This window comes from Manacus candei, unplaced genomic scaffold (genome assembly GCF_025592945.1).
Source record: "Manacus candei isolate 608988 ecotype Guabito, Panama unplaced genomic scaffold, ASM2559294v1 h1tg000050l, whole genome shotgun sequence".
NCBI lineage: Eukaryota > Metazoa > Chordata > Aves > Passeriformes > Pipridae > Manacus > Manacus candei.
Window position 1 is genome coordinate 10,597,272 of NW_026138098.1, and position 24,824 is coordinate 10,622,095.

Below are 24,824 nucleotides of genomic sequence, written 5' to 3' on the forward strand. Positions count from 1 at the left end.
AGGAGTTAATCCTGTGGTGAAAACAAGCCTGCTAAAGTCTCCCCTCATCTTCCACAGTTACATTTTCTTGCTTGTATTTTGGAGCAACAATCAGCAGGAGAATCTAAAATCACCCACCCCCTCTTATGTTTAGCCTTTAATTGTAGATTCACCTTAGGCTCCATCTAAAGAGGAATACTACATTAATACTGGTCATTGGTTCACTCCACCTACGTCTGTGAAACAAGCATTTGCAAATTTTATTTGCCAGGGAGGTGAAATTAGGGGAAAGTGGAAATTAGTGGAAGCAAATTAGTGGAAGTTTGCATTAACCTCCTGCTGGTCAGCAGTTCCTAGGTGAGGATGCCCTGACATTCTAATCTATAGCCCCTTATCTTGGTGAACTGTGTGTCCCAAGGCATAGGAGGTCCATGCTTAGTGACCTGCTTCTCATCCATTCAGCTCGTGAGGAAATAAAGCAGAGCACAACACTCACACAGGTGACCCCAGGAAGATGTTTGTCACTCACACTCACATAACTGATACCTTTTGGTTTTAATCTTAACACCGCTTTGCATTTTTAATTACTGTATTTTTTCTACAATCCAACCTATCCCAAATCCATGTTAGAAGCTCCATATAGTTCTAAAAACTTTTTTTCATTATGATATATAAATGAAGGGCACCATCTTTTCTCCCAGCAGAAGCATGTTCTGCATTTCATTTGTACACATGAAATTAGCTCATTTACTCTTATCACTCCTAGCATTTCTAGCTTAAGTGTCAGATAGTAAAACTGGCCCAGGCATCAAGAGCACTCTACTCCCACCACAAGAATGACAACTTCCACTTGACTTATTGCATTAAATGAAGTTAAAGCACTTGAAACTGAAGACTGAAGAAATGACCAATTCCTTTTGTTTTACTGAAGATCCCTTTATTTTAGTCAGAGATGCTTCCTTGCAAGAAGGTTGTTGGCTGATATTTTTACCTTCTCCTACTTAAGTTCAACACAAAGTTTGTAGAGAGAGATCATCACTCACTGTATCACTATTTATAGCTACTTATTCTATCCTTATCCTAACAAGACCCTAATCAACAAAGCTTCTGATCCTCCTAAATTAAAATTGTAACATGAAGTCATTTTTGTTTGAAGGAGTTGTTAATATCAATAAAATTTCTGCTTTTCCTGCTCAAAAAAATTTTTGAAAATTTTCAAAGACCAGATCTGCTTAATTTCCTTTCCTAAGTAGTTCAGATAATGCTTCTCTTTCACCTTCCTGTGTAAACAAACCCTTCGTGGGTTACAGTTATGAGAGGTTGGAAGAGGATAAAGAGATTCAATTTATCTTTCCATCCTCTAGAAAAGGAAAAATATCCCTTTGAAAGAGTTTTCCATGTAGATACACTCTTTCCTTCTACACAACCCCCTTGTCCCTTCAGCAAGGTAAGACACCAGACTCCACCAAGTGGTGAGTACACCCTTGGCAAAGCAGTTCAGATTTCAGAAGGAAAAGTACAAAATACTCATTTCTTGCTCAAACAAGCAGCCAAGTCTGAGTTTGCTTCCAGAACCCACACAGCAGGATCCAAATCTGGGGGAATGATAGGAACTTCTCCTCCAGCTTTATTAGGCTCTCTGGTGGGGCGCTACTCCATAAGAAGCATTCTCCAGGGCTTATGGAAAATGCAACATAGTCACTATAGCACTGGTTTTACTGCATGTGTAAAGAGCAATGAACCCAAGAGGGATGTGTTCTCGAAGCCAGGCTTCCAGCTGGTTCAGAAACACTGCTACCATCAAACCCTGGCACCCAAAACCAACGCCTGTTGCTCTCACCACTGCCACCCATGCACTTCTGTTCTTAGAGCAGTGGTCGCTCCTAAAAGCTGGTCACTCTGCCAGCTTTGCTACAGATAAATAAGTACAATTACCTCAGGGAACTTAAATTAAGAGCTGCCTCTCTGTCTCACATGGTTATATACTGAACTCTATCGTGTTCAAGATTGAAGAAGCATTTTTTCTGCCTCCCTTGATGGTTTTGTTATTTCTTGAGAACAGGGCACGGAGGTGGAGGGCAAAAAATTACATACTCCAAGTCTCCTTGAATAACTGAAATGTCTAACCCCAGATCTGGGGTCCATTTGTCACAAGTCACACTCTTGGTCAGTCTCTGCTTTGTCCACTGGGAGCCAACCAGTGAGCCCTCCTCCCACGCTGTGCTATTTGTGCAAACTGCTAACTTGGAATAAAAAGTAGATACAGAGCTGGTTTGCTTCTAGTGAGGTCCCCCTGGCATCCAGCTAAGAGGTGAGAAAACTAAATATAACAAACTTAAAACTACAATTATTGTAGGGGAGTTTGCCAGAGCCGCTCTGAAGCTCCTAATGGTCTGTTGGGGATTTATGGATCAGCTGTGAAAATTTACTCACAGCTAAAACTTGCCAATCAAGTCCTTGGCTTTGAACACTGCTACCAACTTCCACATAATACAGCTTGAAACTACAGAAACATCAAAGCAAAATAGTAGGTTTTCACGCTTTAGAGGAGGACATGCAAGGAAAAAAATCTATCATACTAAATAGATCAATAAGAAACGTGTGGGGACTCTCTTCTACATGTTTATATCTTTATGTAAAAGAGTCTTATATTGTACAGAGCAGGAGGAGATGACAAGCACTGCCAGTATAAACACTAAGAGACAGTACGTTGTACAGAAAAGGCTACAAACTGCTGTCTTGCAGTTTAGAGCAGATTCCCCCCATAAATTATACCAGCAATCCAGTAAATAATATTAGTTGCTGATATTTTATGTCCTTGTCGTATGGATGGGGATAAAAAGGGATCTTCATAAAATTTATAAAAGCTTCTTTGAATATAGGGAGAAATTATATCTTTTATTTTCATGTTATTCCCTCAAAAACTGCAGCAAATGTAACAAAACAAAGTCCTGAGAACTTAGAGGGAAAACAAAGCAAGTAGCCAAACTTAGATGAGAGATGTAAGGCCATGCCTTATTTCTCCCAAATGCTCAGCACAAATTGGAAGACAGCACTGATGGCCACCTGTAAGTGCAGCGCTGTGCAGAGGAGCTGATGGGCTCTTTGTAAACCCCTCTCCATCTCTGACTCTACAAATGCCTCCAGCTAGTGAGGCTTCAACACTCCAGAGTACTTGTTTTAAAACACGTCAGAGCACTAATATGCTAGTAAGCACCACAAGGGAGCACGGATCTGTATTTCTCCCTACACATATCCATGTTCTCTTTCAAAAGAGAAGTTTCAATGCTGGAACACTAGATAACTTTCTACTATTTTCTTTGGTTTCTACTCCATTAGGTCTCTCCTATTAGTAATTGTCCCAAAAACCAAGCAGTAAAGTCATGAAGCCTTGCAGACTCAGATGATAGGATCTGATCCTCCAAAGCCTTATACACATAAATAATCCTCGTGTATGAATAAGGCTTTACAAGATAAGTCTCATAGTATATATGAGTTGCAAAGAGGAATTCAAGTCTTATTTACCACTGACAAGCAAAGTCTTGGCCACCTAACATATTTATGTTATTTATTACATTATAAATTTATAACATAAAGACACATTGCTTTACTCTGCACAGATGCACTTTAATCATCTACATACAATTACAAAAATCACTTCTAGCCCTTGCAAATTTTGATTTAACTCCTTTTTTTATTTAGAAGAAAATTCAATCCTTTAATACTTTGCAAAGCAGAAAACCTACAAAACCTAGGTTAAACAGCAATGATCCCATATCTTTTAGAAGCCTGATACACCAAAGACACGTGGCATGCAATGAACTTAAATTTCATTGCCAAATTTGGAGTATTTAGTTAGCACTTTTTAATTCTCCAGAAGCTGGAAAAGGGAAGATATGTTTAAACAACATCCAGACTAGTGCAGAAAAGACAGGAGTTGACCTGGATTCAAGTACCACAGAACTTCTATTCTTTTGTTTACTGCACTTTACCTGTGAACCTGTTTGCCCATGCTGCCTACAGAGGTATCTATAAACACCATCCCAGTCAACCACTACTCTTCCACAGTACTTAAAAACATGCTCACCTATAGACACATCAGTGACACCTTCCTAAGTGTAATGCACATCACAGTGACTTGAGGCAGAGCTCTTGGGCCGTCTCAAAGAGAGTCAACAGAAAGATGCCAACCAAAGGGTAAGCCCTGCCTGCACCATGAGAATGTGTTGCTACATAATGGAACAGTGACCTTGAATGAAACAGTAAACAGAGAAAAGAGTCCAGTGTTTGGTTGTGAGTTGGCAGGATGGTGGAAAGCTGTAGATGACTTTACAAGAATGTGCCACGAGTGGGACACAAATGGATGGTGCAGAGTACATGGATAGCAAGGGTGTGAATGTTAAGATGTGTTAATGGAAGACTTCAGAAGATAAGAAGAGCCTAGGGGTGGGGAAAAAAAATCTCATCCTAGTTTGCTAATATTTCTCTCTATGGTTTCAGCAGACAAGAGCTATCTTTGCTCCAGATCCTGTCCTCAGTCTGAATTGTGTACAATCTTTGACAGAATTTTACGTGGGGGAGCAGAGGAAATCTCTGACAATCTCTGGAGTAGCATCCAGACCACAAACCACACAAACACACACAGGTATGCACAGCTCTGCAGGGACTGGAGTAAACTTTTCTGTATCCAAGTTAATCTGCTCTCACTCTATTTCCAAGAAAAACAGAAAGAAGGGTGAAAAAGACACTAGTAAAACACTGTATGGCATTTTGTTCTCAATAAATATTTTGCAATTTTATCTTACAGTTTTTTTAAAAAACGAGGCCAAAAAGAGAACAATAAAGCTTGGTCAGTGTAATGAACTGTATGTGTCATCAATCTAATAAAATTATTTATCACATCTTTTCCTAAGAGGAGAACATGTTATTCAGCAGAGACAGAAATAAGATTTCTTACTGCACAAATAAAATGTGGTCAACCTACTGATGCTTTTCAATTATACAACATGCAAAAGCACAACTCCTGCACATTTCCAAAGTAGCCCTAGCTCACAGACACCATCAACTCACACATCTCCCCCACCCAGGAAAAAAGAAGCACCACAATCTATAAAACTGTAGCCTTTGACATTACCAAATTCAAGACATTTACCATTGCCTGAATTCTAATACTCTGCATCCTACTGTAGAGAAAATAACAAGATTTACAGCAAGTTGAGGAGAGCTGAGACGAGGTAACACCAGATGATTTTATTATCTCAAAAGCCAGTAGGCCAGGGAAGGGACCTGGTGATCAGAAATCAGCCAGGGAGTTTGCTCATAACCTGTCCACAATACCATTTTTTCTGTCTATCCTGGCCAGCAGAAGACATTACTCAAGAGAATGGGAGTGAAACACTTCCTTATCCTGTCCCTATCTTTTCCCAGGAAGAAGTAATGCAGAAGTGGTGGAGCAGAATCCCTCTGAAGGCAGTCACCATCATTAGCGTTTCAAGTAACACAGGCTGTGGAGTTAAAACCATGCAGGAGATGGGCTACACCTCACAATCAGTAGAGCTCCAGAGTCAGGCAGGGCTCATGGCATCTTTGGAGCATTCTGCAAAGGCTGTTGAGAAAATTGCATGTTTTTAAACAATGGAGCTGATGAAGGACAAATCCGAACAGCATCATTGCGTGCAACAGCCACATGGCGCAGCTGCACCCTGGTCCTGCACAGCTCATCTCCCACCAGGGACAGGCAGAAAAAAAACCAAATTCATCTTCCTTGTGGTTCCTCAGATGCATGAGACAAATACACAACTCGTGGTACAATTAATATCAGCTAAACTCATATTTCAGAAGTTTACATCCCCACACATGAAAATGCAGTTAGCCTGGTACAAACTAACCACTTGTGCGCTCACACTGATCCTTTAAGAAAACAAGCCTTTGCCCTCTTCCTGCAACAGAATACCCAAGGCTTTTATTGGGCATTTTTTCTAAATAGGCAAGAGGCATTTGTAAAATAGGCTAGGCTTGAGCTGTCAGAACAGGACAGATATTAAACGTTTCTAAAACCCAAAGGGGCAGGTTTTCTGGTTTCACCCTCTTTGTCAAGTGACAGCTTCACTGTGATGGGTCATTAGCGTGACAAAGAGAAAGCAGCTGGACATAGAGAGGGGCAGAGGCTAACAGAGAGATTACATCCTTAAATCAACTATAAAATGTTACAAAGGATGAAGAGGAGGAAAAAAGGGGGGAGTATATTCAGGGAAATAAAGTCAGTCTGATAAAGCGTCTAGCTGCAAATCAGATGCAATGAATTCATTTAAACAAAAAAATAATCAAGACAGCTTACTCTTCTGAAAAAGCAGATTCTATCTGAAGGAGTATTTTAAAAATACATCTTTGAAGATCTAGTTCATCCCGTTTTGACATCCCCCATAACGGATCAGAACTAGAAATTATGGAGGTTTTTACCCATCTCTAATTTTCCTTTCCTCCAAATGAGATCAAAAAGATTTTAGAAGCATCACTATAGCATAGCAGTGGCTCAGCAGGTCACACACAACTCTCGCTGTTAGGCACACACAGCTTTGGATGGACAAGGGCTGAATTAAGAGGAAAACCAAAAGAACATATTTTCCAGTCTTCCCATTGATGGGAACAGTAGTATTAAATTTCCAATAAAAGAGCAATATCCAGGCAACTGAGTTTTACTAAAGAGAACTCCGTTGCCATGTGTCGTACTCCAAAAGCCAGTTACTACATTGCTTCTTATAAATTACGTATTATTTAACTTTTTACTAAAGGTGGTATCACTACTGTTATCTGTCTCTCCACTAAAATATTTGAAAGAGTTTTGACATTTCTGGACAATTAAGAATTCAATGATAACTGATAAGACAAGTCAGATTACATGGAAATGTTTGCATGTAAAGCATTCCTTCTGAATTCTTTTGTTCTGACTCTTTTCCACTTTGTACCTCTATGCTCCCTCTTCAAGCCTTAAATTAAATCTTACTGTGCTTTTCTACAACAAGCTGTTTGGTTTTAAATGAGAGATTAAAGAAAACAAACAAACAAACCAACTCAAACCCCACACTTTCATTCTTTTTTGTTTAGAACAGAGAACATCCATATGATTAAGTCATCTTTAAGCTTTGGGTCACACCTGATTTACAGGAGGGATCAATATTTTCCATCAAAACAGAAAATAAATAAAATATAAATGAATAAAAAAGAAATTTAATTAGCTGACTTGAAGATCATCATCATCATCATCACTGCTGCTACTTTTTGAAAACAACTAAACTTAAAAGTGAAGCACCCTCGTGGGGTCCCTGTCCCTGCACCCTCCATGCACACAGAAATTTGGTACATGCATTTTAAGTCCTGATTTTAACCTCAGGTGAGGTTTAAGAAGAGTCTTAATAGTTACACAGCAAGAAGCCAGACAATTCCAGGAAAACTGCAGTTCCCTCACTGTATATTTCATAACATACGGAGACAATGAATGGGAAACCCAAGGAGGAGTTTAATAATGCAGGTTTAGTTCCCACATTCTCTGGCAAGTCCCACACCACCCAGTCTGCTTTTGCAGCTCCTGCCCCTTGTTTCAGTAAAGCTGCTCAGCTAAGACAGCTACAGCCCTTTCTGTTTTGTTTTCATCTCCTTTCAGGGCTGTTACAGCTGTTTCAACATAAACTCCTTGAGTTTTCAGGGCTCTGTCGGGTAGGGAAGCAATTCAGATTTTGGAGATGTACTTTTTAAAAGGTAAATAAATATTGAAAGCCTGTATCAGTAACAGTAAGAAGAGAAACAGTAAAACCAGTGTTTCTCCTAATGTCCCCTTGTTAAATATCAGCTTAGCCTTTGCCATATATGCCAAACTATTTGCCATGACTAATGTATATAATGGGAGTACATTTCATATTTTATCTCTCCTGAGAGACCTTGAGCTGGAGGGGAAAAAAAAAAAAAAGAAAAAAGAAAAAGGAAATCCCACACTACAGAAAACAAACAGACAAGAAAGCAAATAAAAATAGCAAGTTTAACATAATGCGTTTAAGTAAAAAAAAAAAAAAAAACAAAACCAAAAAACACCACAAAAATAAGTTGGAGGTAATTTTTCCTGACAAGTTTCCTCCTTGCTGCTATAGAAAATAAAGGATTCAAAGCATTCAGCACCAGCCTGCTAACTCCTCTCTGCCCCCAGACCTGGCACAAACTGATGACAACTTGGGCACAGATGTTGGAAATTCCATCTTCCTTCCAGAGGAGCTCAAAATCTCCAGGGCAAAACCCCTTAAGAAAAAAAATATTAACTTTGGTTCCCCCCCATTGTTTTAAGGTATCTTTATTAAATTTGTAAAACAAACATATCTTTCTATATCAACACAGGCAGTTAAAAACTGCTCCATTTCCACTGGACAGATATTACCCCTGACAAATCATTAGAACCAAAAGCATACAAAGAGTTACATTTCAATACAATTAGGTCTCCTATAATCGTGGAGTTTAATTGTGGCATGTTTCAAGCAAGAACTCTCACAAAAAGGACTCCTCATACAACATCTTTATAGTTAACCCACAGCAGCCACTCAGTCCTTTCTTTCAGTTCCAGCAAGTTGCTCATTCAGATTGCAATGAATCACACACCTGGAATTATTAATAGGAGTCTCCACTCTCTCATGCTGCTTAGGCACTCCAACCAATCTAACAGCAGGTGCTAAAATTTGTCACCCACTAACCTGTCATCTAAAAAATACATTTTGCAATTCAGTTGCAAAAATTATAAACAAAACCTCCAAATCATAAACAACAATTTTCTCATAAGAGTAGACTTACCAAAGGAGGGAAAAAAACCTCCAAATCAGCAGTTCCAACCACATATTGTTTTTTTCAGAGATTTCCCATACATGTTTCACTTGCTGGCACTACAGCCCCTACCCTGCATTTCCACTCCTTCCACACAACTGCAGTAGAAAGCAGTGATGAACACTGGCCAACACCACCACAACTGTTCTTCTTAGTCTTCTGCTTTATTTCAAGTGCAAGGGTAGGTTTTTGTAAGTCATCCTCTGTAACATGTAAATTCAGGTCTCCCTTCTCCAGCAATTTCTAATTCTCAGCTCCACAACTTGCAGGCTTTGACTGCAATAAAGCTTTCAGTTTTAGAAAATAAGAAGTATGTTCCCATCACACATCACAAAGACCTGCATAGATAGAATGCTTTAACTGCTGTGTAAATCTTATCGTTGGACCTTTATTATCAACTGAATTGACACTGTCACTCGAGGGGAAAGTACAAAATGTACACAGCATATTTCAATTTATATCTTATTTTTGGGTACTATCAGCAAGGAATTTCTAATTAAGGATTTAGTAATACTTTTAAAATTACATTATAAATGTTAAAGCAAAGAAACATTTAATGGATATTGTACATGCTACCGTGTTTCATGAGTTTAGCCAATGTAGCAGCTACCAAAAACATCTCACATCTTCAGTTTTGCTAAATTTGAATCCTTATTCAAACTCAGCACTCACAGTGAATGTTTACCAGCTGTCCATCTAGGAAGCCATTTTTTAGAATTACATTGCTCTTCACCTAAAATCTGTTAAACTTTCTAACAAAACTACTGGGGGGGGGGAAAGAAAGGTTCCAGAGAGCTCTTAAAGTTTAAATGGTATAATGAAAAAGGTATATTTTATACAATATTATAATGAAAATGTTGAAACAGAGAGGTGCTCTGTTAAACACCATGGAATATTCTCATCTACATGATTCTGAATTAGCATTCTGCAGCTGCACACTTGTTTACTGCAGCTTGCAAAACAAAAGGATAGCAATTGTTATTAAAAAAAAAGGCAAGAAAATCAAAATGCTCAGGAAGTGAGGTCAATGTTTTCTTTCCTAGTAATGAAACCATGGCTTCATTTTGTAGAAGAATCACTGCTTTCCTTATCATCCTATTTTACCAGTCATAATACCTGTTCCAGCATATTAGAAGTTAATTCCAAAGAGAATTTTGGACATTCCCCAACATATCTCTTCCTAAAAATCACTGATATCCAATTCAGATTATAAAGTACCAAGTTCTTATCAGCAAAACAAAACACAAATTGCCTGCATTTCCGAGGCAATGCATTTACTAATTATCAGGTAAGCATGGAGACTCACACCAAATTTCCACCACGCGGTTACAAAACCACACGATCGAGTTGCAGGACCTTAGATGGAGATGTTCAATGTTTGCCATCCGGCGTCACATTACCATGACAAAGAGCGGTCAGAACATGGCACTTCTCTCAAATCTTTCCATTAAAGATAGGCTCAAAAGGAAACCATTTCAAGTTTTCCTACCTATAATTTGCTAGGAAGCGTGACCGGCAAAAACGTGATGCCCTCGTACGTAACACGCGCCACGCCAGAAATACGATCGTGAAGCGCTCTCAACAGCTCTACCTATCTGACTCGCAATACACATCCACATAAAGTCTTGAGAAACATGAAAAAATAAAGGCTGTCTTTAGAGACTGTAGTTTAAAATTTAAGACTGATTTTGAGTAAGTGTAAATTACCTTGCACAATAGTTGCACAATAATTCATATGTGCCGCCGAAGCTACCCAGCAGACTTAGGAAGAGACCATTAGTGTTTCAGTTTCAGTACAAACCCCCAAATCTGTACTTCCAATAAGAAATAAAAATGTAGGTAATGAGAACCTTGGATGTTTTCACGATTAAGTTACAAACCAAGATTTAAAAGCAAACAGACTAAAAGAAAACCAAGCATCAAATTTATGGGCCTCACTCTGCAGCAACTCTAAAAGCCCAGCTACACACATATTTATAAAAGTTGATGTGATTCTCAGCTTAAAAAAACGTTCATGACTTCAAGTTTGCTGTAATGCAAAAGCATACACGCACGTATGTATTTATACATAGGTACCTATGTATTTTGCAAATGTAAGTGAGAGAATGGAAATAATTTGCTGTTAGTTACATTGTTTGGTTTTGTTAACAAACTGATGACGGAGATGCCTAAGCCAGCGCCTTCCGTGAAGGGGTTTTGCAGGGAAGCAGAGCAAGCCCAGCGGCGAGGCCGCGGCAGCTCCACAGTGCTTTGTCATACTCGCGCTTTGCTTGACGGCCGGACACGGGCTCAGTCCAGTTGGTGGTCTGGGACATAATATCGAAAGCGCTTCACCACTGCGCAGCACCCAGCGTCCTGCCCGTCAACACAAGCAGCAAATCTTAAAGTAATAGAAGGCAATTCTAACAGCTCTTAGGCTGGGCGCTCATTAGTAGATCAAGCGCTCTGTTAAAAGCCCTTACCTCTTTTAATACAGTATGACCTGGGAAAAGTCAGATACCGTGCACACAACCACCTTGAATCAGCACAGATCAACTTAGGCGTTACTCATGCTTCACGTACTAACTACAGAGCATTCGGCTTGTCTTCAAGCTTCTCGTTTAGCCAGAAAAGTATCGCTGGCACCACTGCATCTGTGTACCAGAAGTGCTTTCCCCCCTCTTTCTGGATGGAAAACGAAACAGCAAAATGCCACTCGCATCGTTGTGCCCATTAATAAGCCCTCCACGCACATACAGGTTACTTTTCCCGTGACAGTTTTGCAGGGATGCGATCGCTCCTGGCACAGCACGAGTCCCTCGCCCCAGGCCTGCCGGGGGGACCCGCAGCAGCAGAGCGGGGCCGGGCCGTGCGGGCCGGCGGCTCACACCGCCCCGGGGCAGGCGGAGGAGACCTCCCCGGCCCAGCTCCCGGGCCGGGGAGAGAGACGCGGTGCCAGGGTGAACCCTCGGCAAACCGACACGGGCGGCTTTTCGGGCAGAAAACTTCTGCTGGGGAGCGGGGCCGGGGCCGGTCTTTGGGGCACTTCGTGCCCCCATCAGAGTGGACGGCCCCGCCGCCACCCGCACGGCCAGGAGATCTCAGCCCCGCGGGCACCGCTCGGCCGGGGCCGGGGCCGATGCCGGGCCGACCCTCCGCCCCGGCTGTCAGTCTGGGCGCGGGGGAGGGAAGGGGGGCACCGCCGCCGGGGAGGGAGAGCGACCCGCGCCTGCCCGCCCGCCCTCCCGGCGCGACGGAACGCGGGGCGGCTCTTACTTGTGCAGGAGCTGGGGCAGGCTGGGCGGCGGCGGCGGCATCCCTCGGCCGGGGGCCCCGCTGCGGGCATCGCTCTCCGGCGGGTCAGCGCCGCGGGGAGCCGGGGCCTGGCTCATGGCAGCGGCCGGGACCATGCGGGGCGGCCCCGGAGGCGCGGGTGGCCGCGCAGCCCTCGGCGGCCGCGGCGGCAGGAGGGAGGGAGGGGAGGGAGGGAGCGAGAAGGGAGGGAGGGGGCAGAAGACCGGCCCTGGAGACAACCGCGCTCCCCCTGCCGCCCCCCCGCCGGGCTGGCGGCGGCGGGACAGGCAGCCCCCTGCGGCTGAGCCCGCCCTGGGGAGGGCTGCGGCCACCGCCGGGGGTGGCCGGCGCTGCGCGGAGCCCCGGCGGGGCCGGAGGGAGGGGCGGGCGGTGCCCCCCGCCCGGCCCGGCCCCACCTGGGCGCGGGGCCCGTGCCCTCCCTCCTCCACAGCACCTGCCTGGAGGGAGGGACCCGCGCCCGAGGCAGCCCAGAGGCTCTGCCCCTGTCCCCGCCGGGCGGGGTGGCCGGGGATCACCTGTCCGGGGCACCTGGCCCTGCCCGGGGGCGAGAACGCGCGTAGCAAAGGACGGACTGTACAGCGAAGAGCGAGCGGCACCGGCCCCTGCGCGCTCCGGCAGCGGTTTACAAACATCGAATCTCTCCCTTTCCCAAGGGCAGGGGGAGAAGCACGCATATGGTTCTAATCCCTCGCCGGTAGCACCTCTGCAGAAATGTTATTAGTCATTTATCAGACATAGGCTCTGTCAGCTGATACAAAACGGGAGAGTGTCCCCTAGCCAACAATATAAACCTTCTCGAGTAACAAGTCATCTCTGTAGCAAACCCCAAGTCTGGGCCCAACTAACATGGGCTTTTAATAAAGGATGTCTATCCTGGGCTACCCCCTTCCAAACACATACATGAGCAGGATCAAGACCTACCCGGGAAGGCTTTACCCACTGCTGTAATAACACAGGATTAAGGAGTGGAATTGCATAGCATGATGACAGTGGGACGAAAAGTTTTGCCTGCCCATGTTTTGGGAGGAAATTTCAGGTGCCCAGTGAAGCAGAAATTGTACACTTGTTCCAAATAAGTAACACGGAAAATGTTCCTTCCAGGTCTTCCCACTTCCTTTGTAACGTGCTCTATTAGAGAGGGCTGAGTCAAGGACCATTTCAGTTCTTGCTCCTGCTCTGCCTCTCCTTGCCACACACCCTCCCCTGGCACACAGACTCACACACGCACCAAGGAAAGCAGAAACATCCTGGCTTCTTTGAAAAATTAATCCTAATTCAGGGGAAAGATGAATTTTAAAGGGGGTCAGGTTTCCCCCCCTGCACCTGGCATAGTCATTTACAAGTATGTAGCCTTCTAAATGGGAACAAAATGCCACCTCCGGTGACTGGAAAATTTTAAGTTAGTTGCATTAATCACGTACTTTGCACTTTGCAGATGGAGAGCACCAACCAGGTGCAGGGCAGTGGAGAATTGAGCTGCATTTCGGCTGCACAGCTACTTAATGGTAACGTAAGACCAAATGCACCTTCTAAAAATGAATGGCAATTAGTACTTGTTTAGACATATGTACTTGTGCACACTATATTCTGAGAAATACAAACAATGAGGCTTCACATTCTTTCCCCAAGGAAGGAAATTTTGCAATATTATGGGTTTTCTGGTTCAGTAAGGACCAAATGGTGGCCAGCACTGTGTAGCTACAGGAGCAGTAAGGTCTGACAGACAGGTGAGGCAATGCCTGGGAACAAAAATTTAGGATGCAGGGCCATCTCTGCCCAAAGTTTAAAGCAAATCTCAGGTGCTCACTGATCATTCACAGAAAAAGCGGCTTTGTGTGAATTTCCTGAGCAGCAGAGAAAGCTCTCCAGAGACCAAGTGACAGCCCTTTCTGCTGCCTGTAATTATTTGAGGAAGTGAAAGATGGTGACTCATGGCTCAGAGGGCAGCAGGAGCACAGCTATGACACTAATGCATGGCCCTGGATTAGAAGGTGGATAGTCACAAGAACGTGTTACTTCGCACAGACATATTACATCACTTGTAAAAATGGATCGAGTGTGTTTTACTAGGCACTACTATTTCTGCACTTAATGCATCCAGTGTACAACTCAGCATTCAGTCTCAGCATGGGGTCCTAAAACTCTGTGAAAGATTTTCTCCATTCATTCTAATGCCACAGTCCTTATCCCCATGTCTGCTTCTTGTCAAGGTTTTTTTCTCTTTTTCTGCCATGCCTCAGTGTTTGGCTTGGCATGATCTGCTGTGGCAGATCAGGAGCACTGACCCCTCACTGCCAGCTGGTCCCTGCCTTACCTCAATGCACCAGCACAAGGCTCACTCAGAGGGTGTCCTACGGTGAAATAAATGGGAGGGTGTGAGCAAGCACAGTATGAGTAAGGTCCACGGACCCTCTTATTCAAGAAATCATCATAAGCAGTTTTCTGTCCAAGACTTACAGTATTTCTGGAACGCTGCCATAAGAACAGTGGCTGGGCCAAACAACATAGTTTTAGGGTCTGGTTTTGGCAGTAGAACTGAACAAGTGCAAACTGCTACACAAGATCCTATTCTCCTAATAGTGAACATGGTTACTTATGCACATAGAGAAATTGTATCTGTATGTCTTTTCCCTCAGCTAGAGTCATATTCTGTATTTGTGTAACTGTCAGCTAATGGGAATTTTGTCAATGATACTGGCAAAATGCTGACGTTCCTGTTGCTGGCTTCCTATGTATTAAATATCTATGATTTTAGATTAAAACTGTTGATTTTTTTCAAAGTATCTATGCCATGGGTGAGTGCTCATGCAAAAAAACAGTCCTAGCAAATAATTTCAGCTGAGATTAATATGCTTACTGCATCTCCAAATACAACTAAATAATCCCCATGTTTTATAATGCCTTTTTGAGGTTTCCAGTTGTAGGAGTCTGCATGCTAAAACTGAAATCCTGATCTAATTGCTGTTCTAATTTGCATGAGGACAAATCAAAAGCAGGTCTCTGGTATAAATGAACTCACATCCCGAATACTACATTTTTAGGAGGTAGATTAACAGCAGAACCCAGGAAAAAGAAGACAAGCATAAATTAGAAAAGGGATGGAGATGGGAACACACAGGATACTGTGTCCCCAAATAGTTCAGCATCAAATAACAAAATCAGCTATAATTTCATTGCTTTAAGAGCTCAACTAACCATAGAATTACACAGCAGCAAGGAACCACATCTAAGAATAAAAGACTATAGCAAGTCAATCTGCCTATTAGTCTGAGTAACACCTATTGTTGATTCGTGCCTGAACCTGCTATTCTGTGGCCTGAAATGTAACATTTTATGAATCAATTACCTTAAATGTAATATTTTGAAAATTAATATGTAATCATCTCTCCATTATCAGGGAAAAGACGTGGTTGAAAAAAAAAAAAAGATGGAAAACCCAGGTAACACAAGTACCTCTGGGCCAGGGTTGGCCTGGCCACAAGCCTTGTTCCCCAGTGTAAGTGTCCTGCTCGCTTAAGCTGCAAAGCACAGAGCTAGCCTAGGTGCCACTGCATGTGGAACATGGCTTATCCCCAAAGTGGGTGAGGCACCCAGACAAAGCAGAGAATAAACGCTGTTTTTCACTGTTACTACAGTGCACAGGTATTTTAATTCACATTTATAAAGCGTGATCTAGATAGTGTTGTGATGGTTCTGCAGAAGCAATAGTCATTAAAATACAAACATGATTTCATATAGAATGAGATGTCATCTCTTAAATAGGATTGAAGTAATATAAGTATCCAGTTGCAGGAATAAAAGACTTCATCTAGGAAGAATGGCAACATCGTACTCCTTAACACACTGGAAGGCGGCAGGAAAGCGCTCTCTTACTTGACTTCCAAAACTAATGAAGGAAAATACCTACAAAGTCCAGAAAAAAAAATGAAAAAAACTTCAGACCTGGCAGATTATGATTATTAGCATATTAGCTTTTCCCAGGTGATGCTGAACCCTTTTGTTTCTGGAGCTTGCTGTACATGTTTTCTTCCTGTTCTCTCTGATTGTTGTTTGGATAGAGAAACTGAAGACTGAAGCAGAAATTCACAGTGCCTGGGTGTATGAAATCTGCCTTTTGGGTAAGTCTCTATTTACTTTTATTGGCTTCTCCTAAAAAATATTTCAGTCGGCACCACTTTTCACTTGTTTGTTTTCAGTGATTTTCTTTTCACTGTGTGTGAATGGCAACAGGTGGCTAAAAGTGGTAGGTTCTTTTGCAGTTGCTCTTGCTTTGCATTTTCCTGCACCTGTGTGGGCTGAGCTGCCCATGACTGCACGTCAGTGGAATGCTGGTGCACAGAAATACTCAGGGTACATTTACAAAGGACCAGGTAAAATTCAGCTCAAGTTGCTTTATAAGCAAACAAGCAAACAAACTAAATTTTCTGACACTCGAAAGCAGCAGAAAGTTTTCTAATGGTTTGAAAGGAAAATACAGGGGAGATCTAGTCCTTTAGAAGTATTTGGCTATAAAGCAGATGGTTTTATAGGAGAACAGCATCACCTGAAGAATTTGACTAAGCAAAGGTTAGAAGCAAAATAATCACCCCCTGAACAATCAGAAAATGAAGCTTATTAATGATGCACTGAGAGAGACAGCCTTGTTACAGACCTGAGAAAGGTGAAAGACAGAACTCCAGGGCTGGACTGATTGCTGCAGTGTGCAGATCATGTGCCTTCAAGATTCAAGCAGGTCAAGATGCAGAAGGATAAGCTTTGGAGACAAGCTATCAGACATTCAACCATGGGAGGCTGAGACTCTCAAATATGCTGGGGCAGCCAGCTAATGAAAGACAAACACTGCAGAATTTTAGTCCTGATGCAGAACAATGTGGAATAAATTAATGCTGTCTTTTTGTGGTTACTGTGAAAAGCTGTGTATTCCCTCAGCACATCAAGCCTGTGACAGTACAATCCTCAATTCACATATTATAAATTTAGAAAACATTAGAATGCGCAACTGATCATACCTAGGATGTTTATACACACTGTTTGATCCCAGAATACTGGCTTATGTCATTAAGGGCTAGTATCATGCTCCTTTCTAGCTTCAGAAATGGCAAATGCTTACCATTTTAACTACTTTAGCCAACTTCTTAAAGAAAAGCAAAAAGTAATTAAGGAAAGAATAATGGGCACAGTAAAAAATGAGTGTTAAACAACTCTGAGGAACAGCAGGCTTTTAAAAAAAGCCTTGATGTTACTTTCAGCTCTTCAGATAACCAAAATATGCATGTTAATAATCCAATTTATCTTTCCATGCCCTCACTATTACATACTTCCATTCATTTCATAGCATAACTGATCTGCTTCCACTCATCCTCACTTCTGTTTCTCATCCTTCATGACCCCAGAAACACAAGAGAATTAACAGTAATTGCTTGTTTATTTGTTTACCCCACTGCTTTCTAATGCATGGATGGGGACTTTTTCTTCTCATCCACAAAGTTGTAGTTAATAACTAGTACCCCTTTACTATTAATAAAAATACCTGTAATTAATATATTCTGTACAGATTTTACTTCAGTAATTTTTGATTTATAAGAGAGTAGATTAGAAATAATATCCAGCCCTTAAAAAGCTTAATTTGCAAACTTTAAATACCAATTCCTCTTTATGTACATACAAGTTCTATGGATATATGCATTGCTGAAGGCAAAGTCTAAGCCTTAATGGTTTCCTTCTCCGTGATAAAACACTGATTTCTGCATAACTGCTGAGTACTATTTGATAGGGATAAATACCACTGATGCACAAGAACAAACTGGACACAGATTACAAAGATGTTTTTATATTTTATATGAAGATGAGTGATTTCTAAAAGTATGCCTAAGTAGAACAGTACCAAACACTGCACAATTTATGCAGCTATAACTGATGTTTGGCTGTGGTGATTTTATCAATTTGTAGAGCTGGCCCTTGTTCACCAAAAAAAATTTTAATTTTGTTGTCAAAGTCCTGCATGAATTTTGCTTCAATTTTAGTATTAAAACAAAGCTCACTTCACTTAAGGATGTGCTTGATTACTGATAGTTCTTATACACTGCTACTGATGCCGGAACTGCATGGACTGAGCTGAGCATTTAAAGCATCTGTGGTTTAAAACAAGAGTGTGTAGTTATCAATAAAAACATCTATTTCCTTAAGGAACACTGTCCACGGGGAGTTGTGCTTGTCATGCTGTCTCCAACACAGAACAAGATTTATTTTCTCATAATTATTTTTCTGAGTAAAGTTTTCTCAGAACTACTTAGCGGAAAGATCTGGTGACTGATGGAGTTATCATACCTAAGCTCTGCTTTGATGTTCTTAGAGCCCAGCATGTGGTGGACAGTAGGAAAAGATAAATATCACTGAAAGTAGCCAGGGATGAGAGACCCTGTCAGGAAGGCTGGTCCGGACTAAAATGACTGACACGTGCTGATCCGGCCTATGGCAAACAGATCTATTCCTGGGGCCTCTCACTTGTGAAGGATGTTCAGCAGGACTGAGTTTTTGACAGGCCACTTGTGCAGGGCCTGTCTGCTGGCGTGAGCTGCCGAGCTGCTCTGCCTGCGGGAAGGTGCAAAGCCCTTGCGGAGCGAAGGGCAGGGCTGCAGTGCCTCCTGACGGACCGACTGACCCGCCTGCAGGGCTCCTTCCCCTTGTCTGCTGACAAATTGCACAGCTGTGGTGTTACATGTCAGCACTTGCAGTGCGGATCTCCGGAGACAAACCAGGAATGTTCTGCATGCCAGACAGTGGCGCTGAGCCATTACATTGAGACAACCTTCTTGAGGGAGCCGTGGGCCCTGAGTGAACAATAAGATTGGGGAATCCACTGATGTTTTGACATGCAGCCCTGTAAAGAGAGGCAGCCCAGTGCAGCAAGACCAGACCTACAGCTGAAAGGAAAGATGTCTTGCAAAAGTGTGCCAAATCCATGCAGCATTTGCTGCACAGATACTACACTGATTTCAAACTCGCGCGGCATTTAGATAAGGTAGGTAAGTCTATGTGTTCCTGAAGTCTGGGGTATGCTTTCATCAACATTCATGCTGAGCCTGAAGTTGTTTGATGATGTTTATCATCATCTGGAATGCTTCCAGTGGAAAACATGATCTTACTGATCTGGAATCTAGCTCAGCTCCTGCAATCTATATATTCAGAGTAAGAGTCAACAGGGAAATTCACATTGACATTTGATGCAGAGAAGCAAAGGACTCTGAAGTTACCTGAAATGATCTGCTCACCTGTTGAGGGCATCTTCTAAAATTAGCCTTTCAGCTCATAAACTACAGTTCTTGCTTTTCTCACAGAACTACCACAGCTGTTAACCTGGTCCTTCCCCTTTAGAAAAACTAGAAGGGCTTTTAAAGTCATATTCCTATTGGGATTCTGAAGAATATCCGTAGGATTGCAGAATTAGATTTTGTAAATAATTATCATAGGGACTGAGAAATGGCAAAGCAGTCTTGATAGACAATTGTGGAGGGGAAAATTGTTATCTGTGATGACAGATTAGTTTATTGAAACTTCTGCCACCCAGGATACAGAAATGATAAGAATAAAAAACATTCTGACTTGAACTCTGGAGGGCTTCTCCTTTGTTACTCCCCACTTTAATAGTAAGTTTACCTCTTTCTTTATTAGCGTCTTGTGGGAAAGGGCATAGAAAACAAACAGCAAAGACAAATATTGGGATAAAAAGAAACATGAATTAAAGAGCAAAAACTCATGGTCCCAGGTAACACAGCAAAAGCTTCACCATCTCAGAAAATAATCTTAAAAGAAAAGTAGTCACACACTGTAAATGAGGCTACAAGGAGATGGATGCACAGCTTCCTGGAAACCTGCACTCACAGCTGGTATGAGTAGTTTGCTGTCAAACTAGAAAGGCGTATAATTTGGGAATCTGTAAGGGTTAAGTCCTTTTCCTATCTTGTTATTCAACAGTCTGGGTAACAGAACAGATCACACATCTGAAACACGCATGTGGGGTAAAGTGCTGTAGGCAAATTGGAGCAGAGCAAGAGTTTTCAGAATGATTTGGAGAGATCAGAGAAACTGTCTGAAAAACACGGGATTCAGCTGAACAAGGACAGGTGCTAAGTCCTGTACTTAGGAAGAGAAAATATTGTCTGGGAAAGTACAGGACTAGACAGATAACAGTTGTTCTGAATAGGACTTGGGGAGTATTACAGAGGATCAGAGCTGAACATGAGTCAACAGTATCATGCAAAGAAGGCATCCATCAACCTGAGCTGTATAAATAGGAGTTTCATCTGACTAATAATTATTCCCTTATTTTTCTTGGTGGTGGTAAAGCCTCAGTAAGAACACTACATCCAGTTTGGCAGTGGTATCTAAGTAGGAATTGGACTGAGAAATTCAGAAGAAAGGATAGAACTAACAAAAAGCCTACAAAAAAAAAAAAAGGATGACAGAAAGGGCATTGTTTGGTCTAGAAATGAGAAGACTGAAAGCAGAAAATAACCTTTAAAGAAGAATGGAATAAATTGGTTATGATACCCAGGGTAAAGAAGATGGAAGAAAGTAGACTTAAATCACAGCAAGAGAAGATTAAAAGAAGAGAAATTCAGATTAAAATTGTAAGTAAATGAGAGAATATGCCAAATTTTGAAACACCTGACACTATCAGTTTTAAAAATAGGTTACACAAAATATCCGTCAAGAATGAGTTAAACATGATCCACCTTCGGGGCAAGAGATATTCCTAGGTGTCCCATTTTCCAGGATTGTGAGCAGACTCTGGGATGGCAATGAAATATGCAAATCCCTTGAAAAGCAAGAAGTGCAGAAGTTGATATATCTTGTGTTTATTGCAGGTCCAGCAATTCTTCACAGTCCTCCCTTATTCATGAGGTTTGAAGATGGCCAACGATTTATAATAAATGGTATGACCATGCATCTGGAGAGGGCCTTGAAAGTGATACAGACAAAGTAGAGAAGAAGAAAAGGCCATTTTAGTGGAGATCACACAAACATTTTGAGTGTTTGTATTTGTACTTGGTAAGAAGGGAAGTCATAGAGTGTCTCTAAGAAATGCATCGCTCTCCCAGACAGAGAAGCCATTGCAGGCACAGACCCTGAACAGAAAACAAGATTTCACACATGGACTGTGCCTTAAATTCAGCCCCACCTAGGAAGCCCTGAACTGGAGCCTAAGGAAATCTCAGTTTAACTGATGCTTGTTTAAATCCAAATTATTAAATATTTTGGCTAATAGGCAGTATCTGTTTAAGCAAGAGCCTCAAAGAAGACATATCTCCACATACAAAATATAAAATAAACATGATCATATTAGGATACTCCTCACTTAAAGAATCTTGTCTGAACAGAGTCAGATGCTTTAATACAGTCAATAGACCCAGCCCCTTTTCCCTCCACTGTTAAAAAGAGATGTGTGATGAGAATGTATCTAGTAATCCCAGAGTGAAAGAAGTGGCATAAAACCCACCCATCAGTCACAGTCCACAAAGTTTTGACTTGGACTGCCCTTGGCTGTGATAACACATCATTACTAATCTTCCAAATATTACACACATACAATCTGGAATGCAAGAACTACCATACAGTCTGCAAACAGACCAAAGCAAAGCCCTTGGATTACTTCCTGCTTGGGATACAAAGAAAAACAAAAACAGCCTTTGGCCAGGAAAAGTCTTTACTTAAAATCACTTATGAAATTAATTCTGATTTCCAAAAATGCTCAGTTATAAAACTGGGAAACCTCACAGTAGTTTCCCTGAACCTAACAACATACAAACAATTTTAGGCACTGAAGCTCCCTTAGCTTTAGTAATTCACAAGGAAATTAATTAGGTTGTAGTTACAAAACATAGACTTTTCAATTTTTTTTTCTCTTTTTCTTTAGCAGGGCACCTGCAGAACAAAAAGCTATAAAAAAGAAAAAGCAACTTTTAAAATCATACCTTTCCTCTTCCTTTTTCTCCCCTTTCCACTTGTTTTTTCGTAGAGAGCTTGACATTTCACACAGTTTTTTCCAGTAAGCAGATCACTCACCAAATATGCAGCCTTGGGCAAGCTTTGTCAGTCAGCTCGTGAAGAACTCAGCCTGTAAGAAAGGTAACACTCCTGAAAGAATTATATCATTCATCTTGATTTTCCTCACAGTCCCAGTTGTGTCCTTACCCTCTCAGAACACACACTAAAAGTGTAGCAGCGTCACAGACATTGCAAGTGAGGTCACATGCTCGAGAGAAGTGAGGAAATTTCTCAGGACCTCTGTGATATAAACAAAAGCCCAGTGATAAGGTCAGGCAGAGGGAAGGTAAGACAGAACCCAAAGGGGAAAATTAAACCTGAGTAGTTCCAGTTTGATAAAATTGTAAGCAAATTAAAATAGGTTCTTAGTAAAGAGAAATGTCAGGAAAGTCCAAACTCTTCCTCTGCCTTTTCACAGGATGAATTTGAACTACAGGTTCCCATCTCTCCAAAGTTACTCTAATTTCCAGTCTTCTGAGTTTCTGGGACTCTCAGTAGGTATCTTCCTTTTGTATTGAAGCTACTTTAGCTAACATAAACATATAGAAGGCAAAGCAGCAGGAATTCGGTTCATATGCAAGTCACCTCTCCCTAAATCTGACTCTGGTGAAGCTTTCACAAGATCAGTGATTATTTTTCTTTCTCTTTGTTTTGGAATAAACATGCAAGTGTAAAACAACTTCCATCAGTTCTCAAAATATTCTCATAAAAGTTGTTTCTTGGATTAAGCTGAAACAACATAGAGCTTGGCCAACGACCAGAAGCAGTTCTTTGGATGCAATATTTTCTTCCAGATGACCGTTTTTAATATCTGCTGCTAAACTATCTGTCCTTTTCTAAGACATGATTAGAGAATAATGAATTATTCAGTTCACATTGTGAAAAACAACTTTCTAAACTTTTCATCAAGTAATTCTCACAATGGAGAAGAGACATGAAGAAGGCAGGAAATCCAACCAGCTGTCTTAAAGATTTGCTTTTTTCGTGCCTATTATAGAGTAGGAGAAACAATGGGGGGGGAAATAGTTTGTCAGTATGGAAGAAGTTTGCAGCCCACTTCAGTACAAATGGGCATCAGGATTTTGCTCACGAGATACCTCTGTCTGCCTTGGAAACAGCACCCAGCAGACAAGGCAGCCATGGACTCTTCCTAGAAGGCCCAAAGTGCAAAGGGGATACAGGATTTGTAGGCAGTGGGAACTAAAGCTGCTCATCTTACACTGGCTACACCTTGCTGGTATCCCAGGGAGCTGGGGATGAGGTAGGGAGATACAATCACTCTTAATCTTAACCTGAGGTTCAGTGGAATCATTGCTAGAGATCTGCCAGAGGTAGGCAATGAGCTCCCTAGAAATTCTGCTTCACTGGCACAGATCATGGTGCTCAAACAGTGCAGTGTGATAGCATATGTTTATCCTCTCCTCAACTGTATTTTCCAAGAAATCTCTACTGCTCTGTTCTTGATGTAGACAGAAAAAGCCAAAAGCCCTAATTAACTTCTAACTGATCTTTCATTCACTTCATTTTGTAGCACTTGCAGCCATTATCACAGCCTGGAGGACAATATTTGTTAGATATGTTAAAGTAAGGTGACACCAGCCTCACTAGGTAGCCTCAGACAATCCAGGAAAATGTCAGTAAACTTTCATCTAGCAACAAAATAATTTCTAAAGAGGAGATACAAAAAAATCTCAGAATTTGGTGGCTCCTTCTCTCTGTCCTCTGTGACTAAAAGTTTGGGGAAAAAATGCATTATCTGTGTTGCATTTCTTTAAATTCCATCTTTTTTTCCTGGTAATTCTTCTGCCTTTCTAGTACCCTGTAGAAAAGGTTTTCTGAGACATCTGAACCATCTCCTGCTTTTTGCACATAGGACTTGGATGAGCCATCAGTGACTTGGTGTGATCCATGCCCAGCCCAGGCTGAGTGTGTTCATCTGAGAGCTGCTAACACTCATCCCAGCTTCCCAAACTACAAGTGCTGCTGAAGGTTAGGGCAATACAAGGCACAGGGACCGTGAGCCCATCTCCTGCTGACAGCAGCAGCCTTCCTGCTGGGCCCTCTGAAGGAGAAGAGTGCTGCATTAGGGTGAGGGAGGAGGTGGAAAGGTGCACATTTTGCACTTTCCTGTTTGGAGCACTCAAGAAGGAAAGTAGGACTGGGATCCAGAGGGAAGGAAGTAATTCCTAAAAATAGACAGAACTTAGGAGGTGAAGGGTGGAAGGAGCCAAGGACTGGCTGGAATTCCAGACTGGGGTCTCTGAGGTATCACTTGGCAAAGCAGTAGCAACAACCGACCTACCAAACTGGAGGTAGTGAGTATCAGCTCCTCAGAGCCTTGAGAGGCATTCAGCACTCACCCCCAAGGGACCTGGGCTGAACAGTGATGAACTATTAAAGCAGAAACACCATCCTAGGTCTGGGATTCAGCACAAACAGGCAATTCCAATGTGATCCCAGAGACACAGGGATATGTTCATATTTTTTAAACCAGAACAGATGTCTAAGGCTCCATCCCACAAGGCACTGCCTCGCTCCTGTAGCTTGCAGAGCCTTTTTGACAGCACCAGAACCACTGTGAGAGCTTATGAGAGGGTAAAGCAGCCAGAAAGATCCAGCCCAGGGGGTCTGAGTGTGCTGCACTC

The 24,824-nt window shown here is 42.0% G+C and overlaps 1 protein-coding gene and 1 long non-coding RNA gene across 4 annotated transcripts in view; one reads left to right on the forward strand and one right to left on the reverse strand.

Moving 5' to 3' along the window:
• RBM20 (RNA binding motif protein 20) overlaps window positions 1–12,257 on the reverse strand; it is a 100,400-nt gene extending 88,143 nt beyond the window's left edge. The window contains exon 1 of one of the 3 annotated variants that reach the window (XM_051800446.1): window positions 12,094–12,257. In XM_051800446.1, coding sequence (XP_051656406.1) covers window positions 12,094–12,227 — 134 coding nt within the window. In that variant the 5' untranslated portion in view covers window positions 12,228–12,257. The remainder of the gene's footprint in view (window positions 1–12,093) is intronic. The other 2 variants (XM_051800445.1, XM_051800447.1) reach the window with 2 other exon arrangements.
• A 1,306-nt stretch (window positions 12,258–13,563) lies between these two features.
• LOC127476944 (uncharacterized) overlaps window positions 13,564–24,824 on the forward strand; it is a 58,795-nt gene continuing 47,534 nt past the window's right edge. Inside the window, exons 1-2 of the long non-coding RNA XR_007906796.1 lie at window positions 13,564–13,637; window positions 16,191–16,250. This is a non-coding gene — a long non-coding RNA (uncharacterized LOC127476944). The remainder of the gene's footprint in view (window positions 13,638–16,190; window positions 16,251–24,824) is intronic.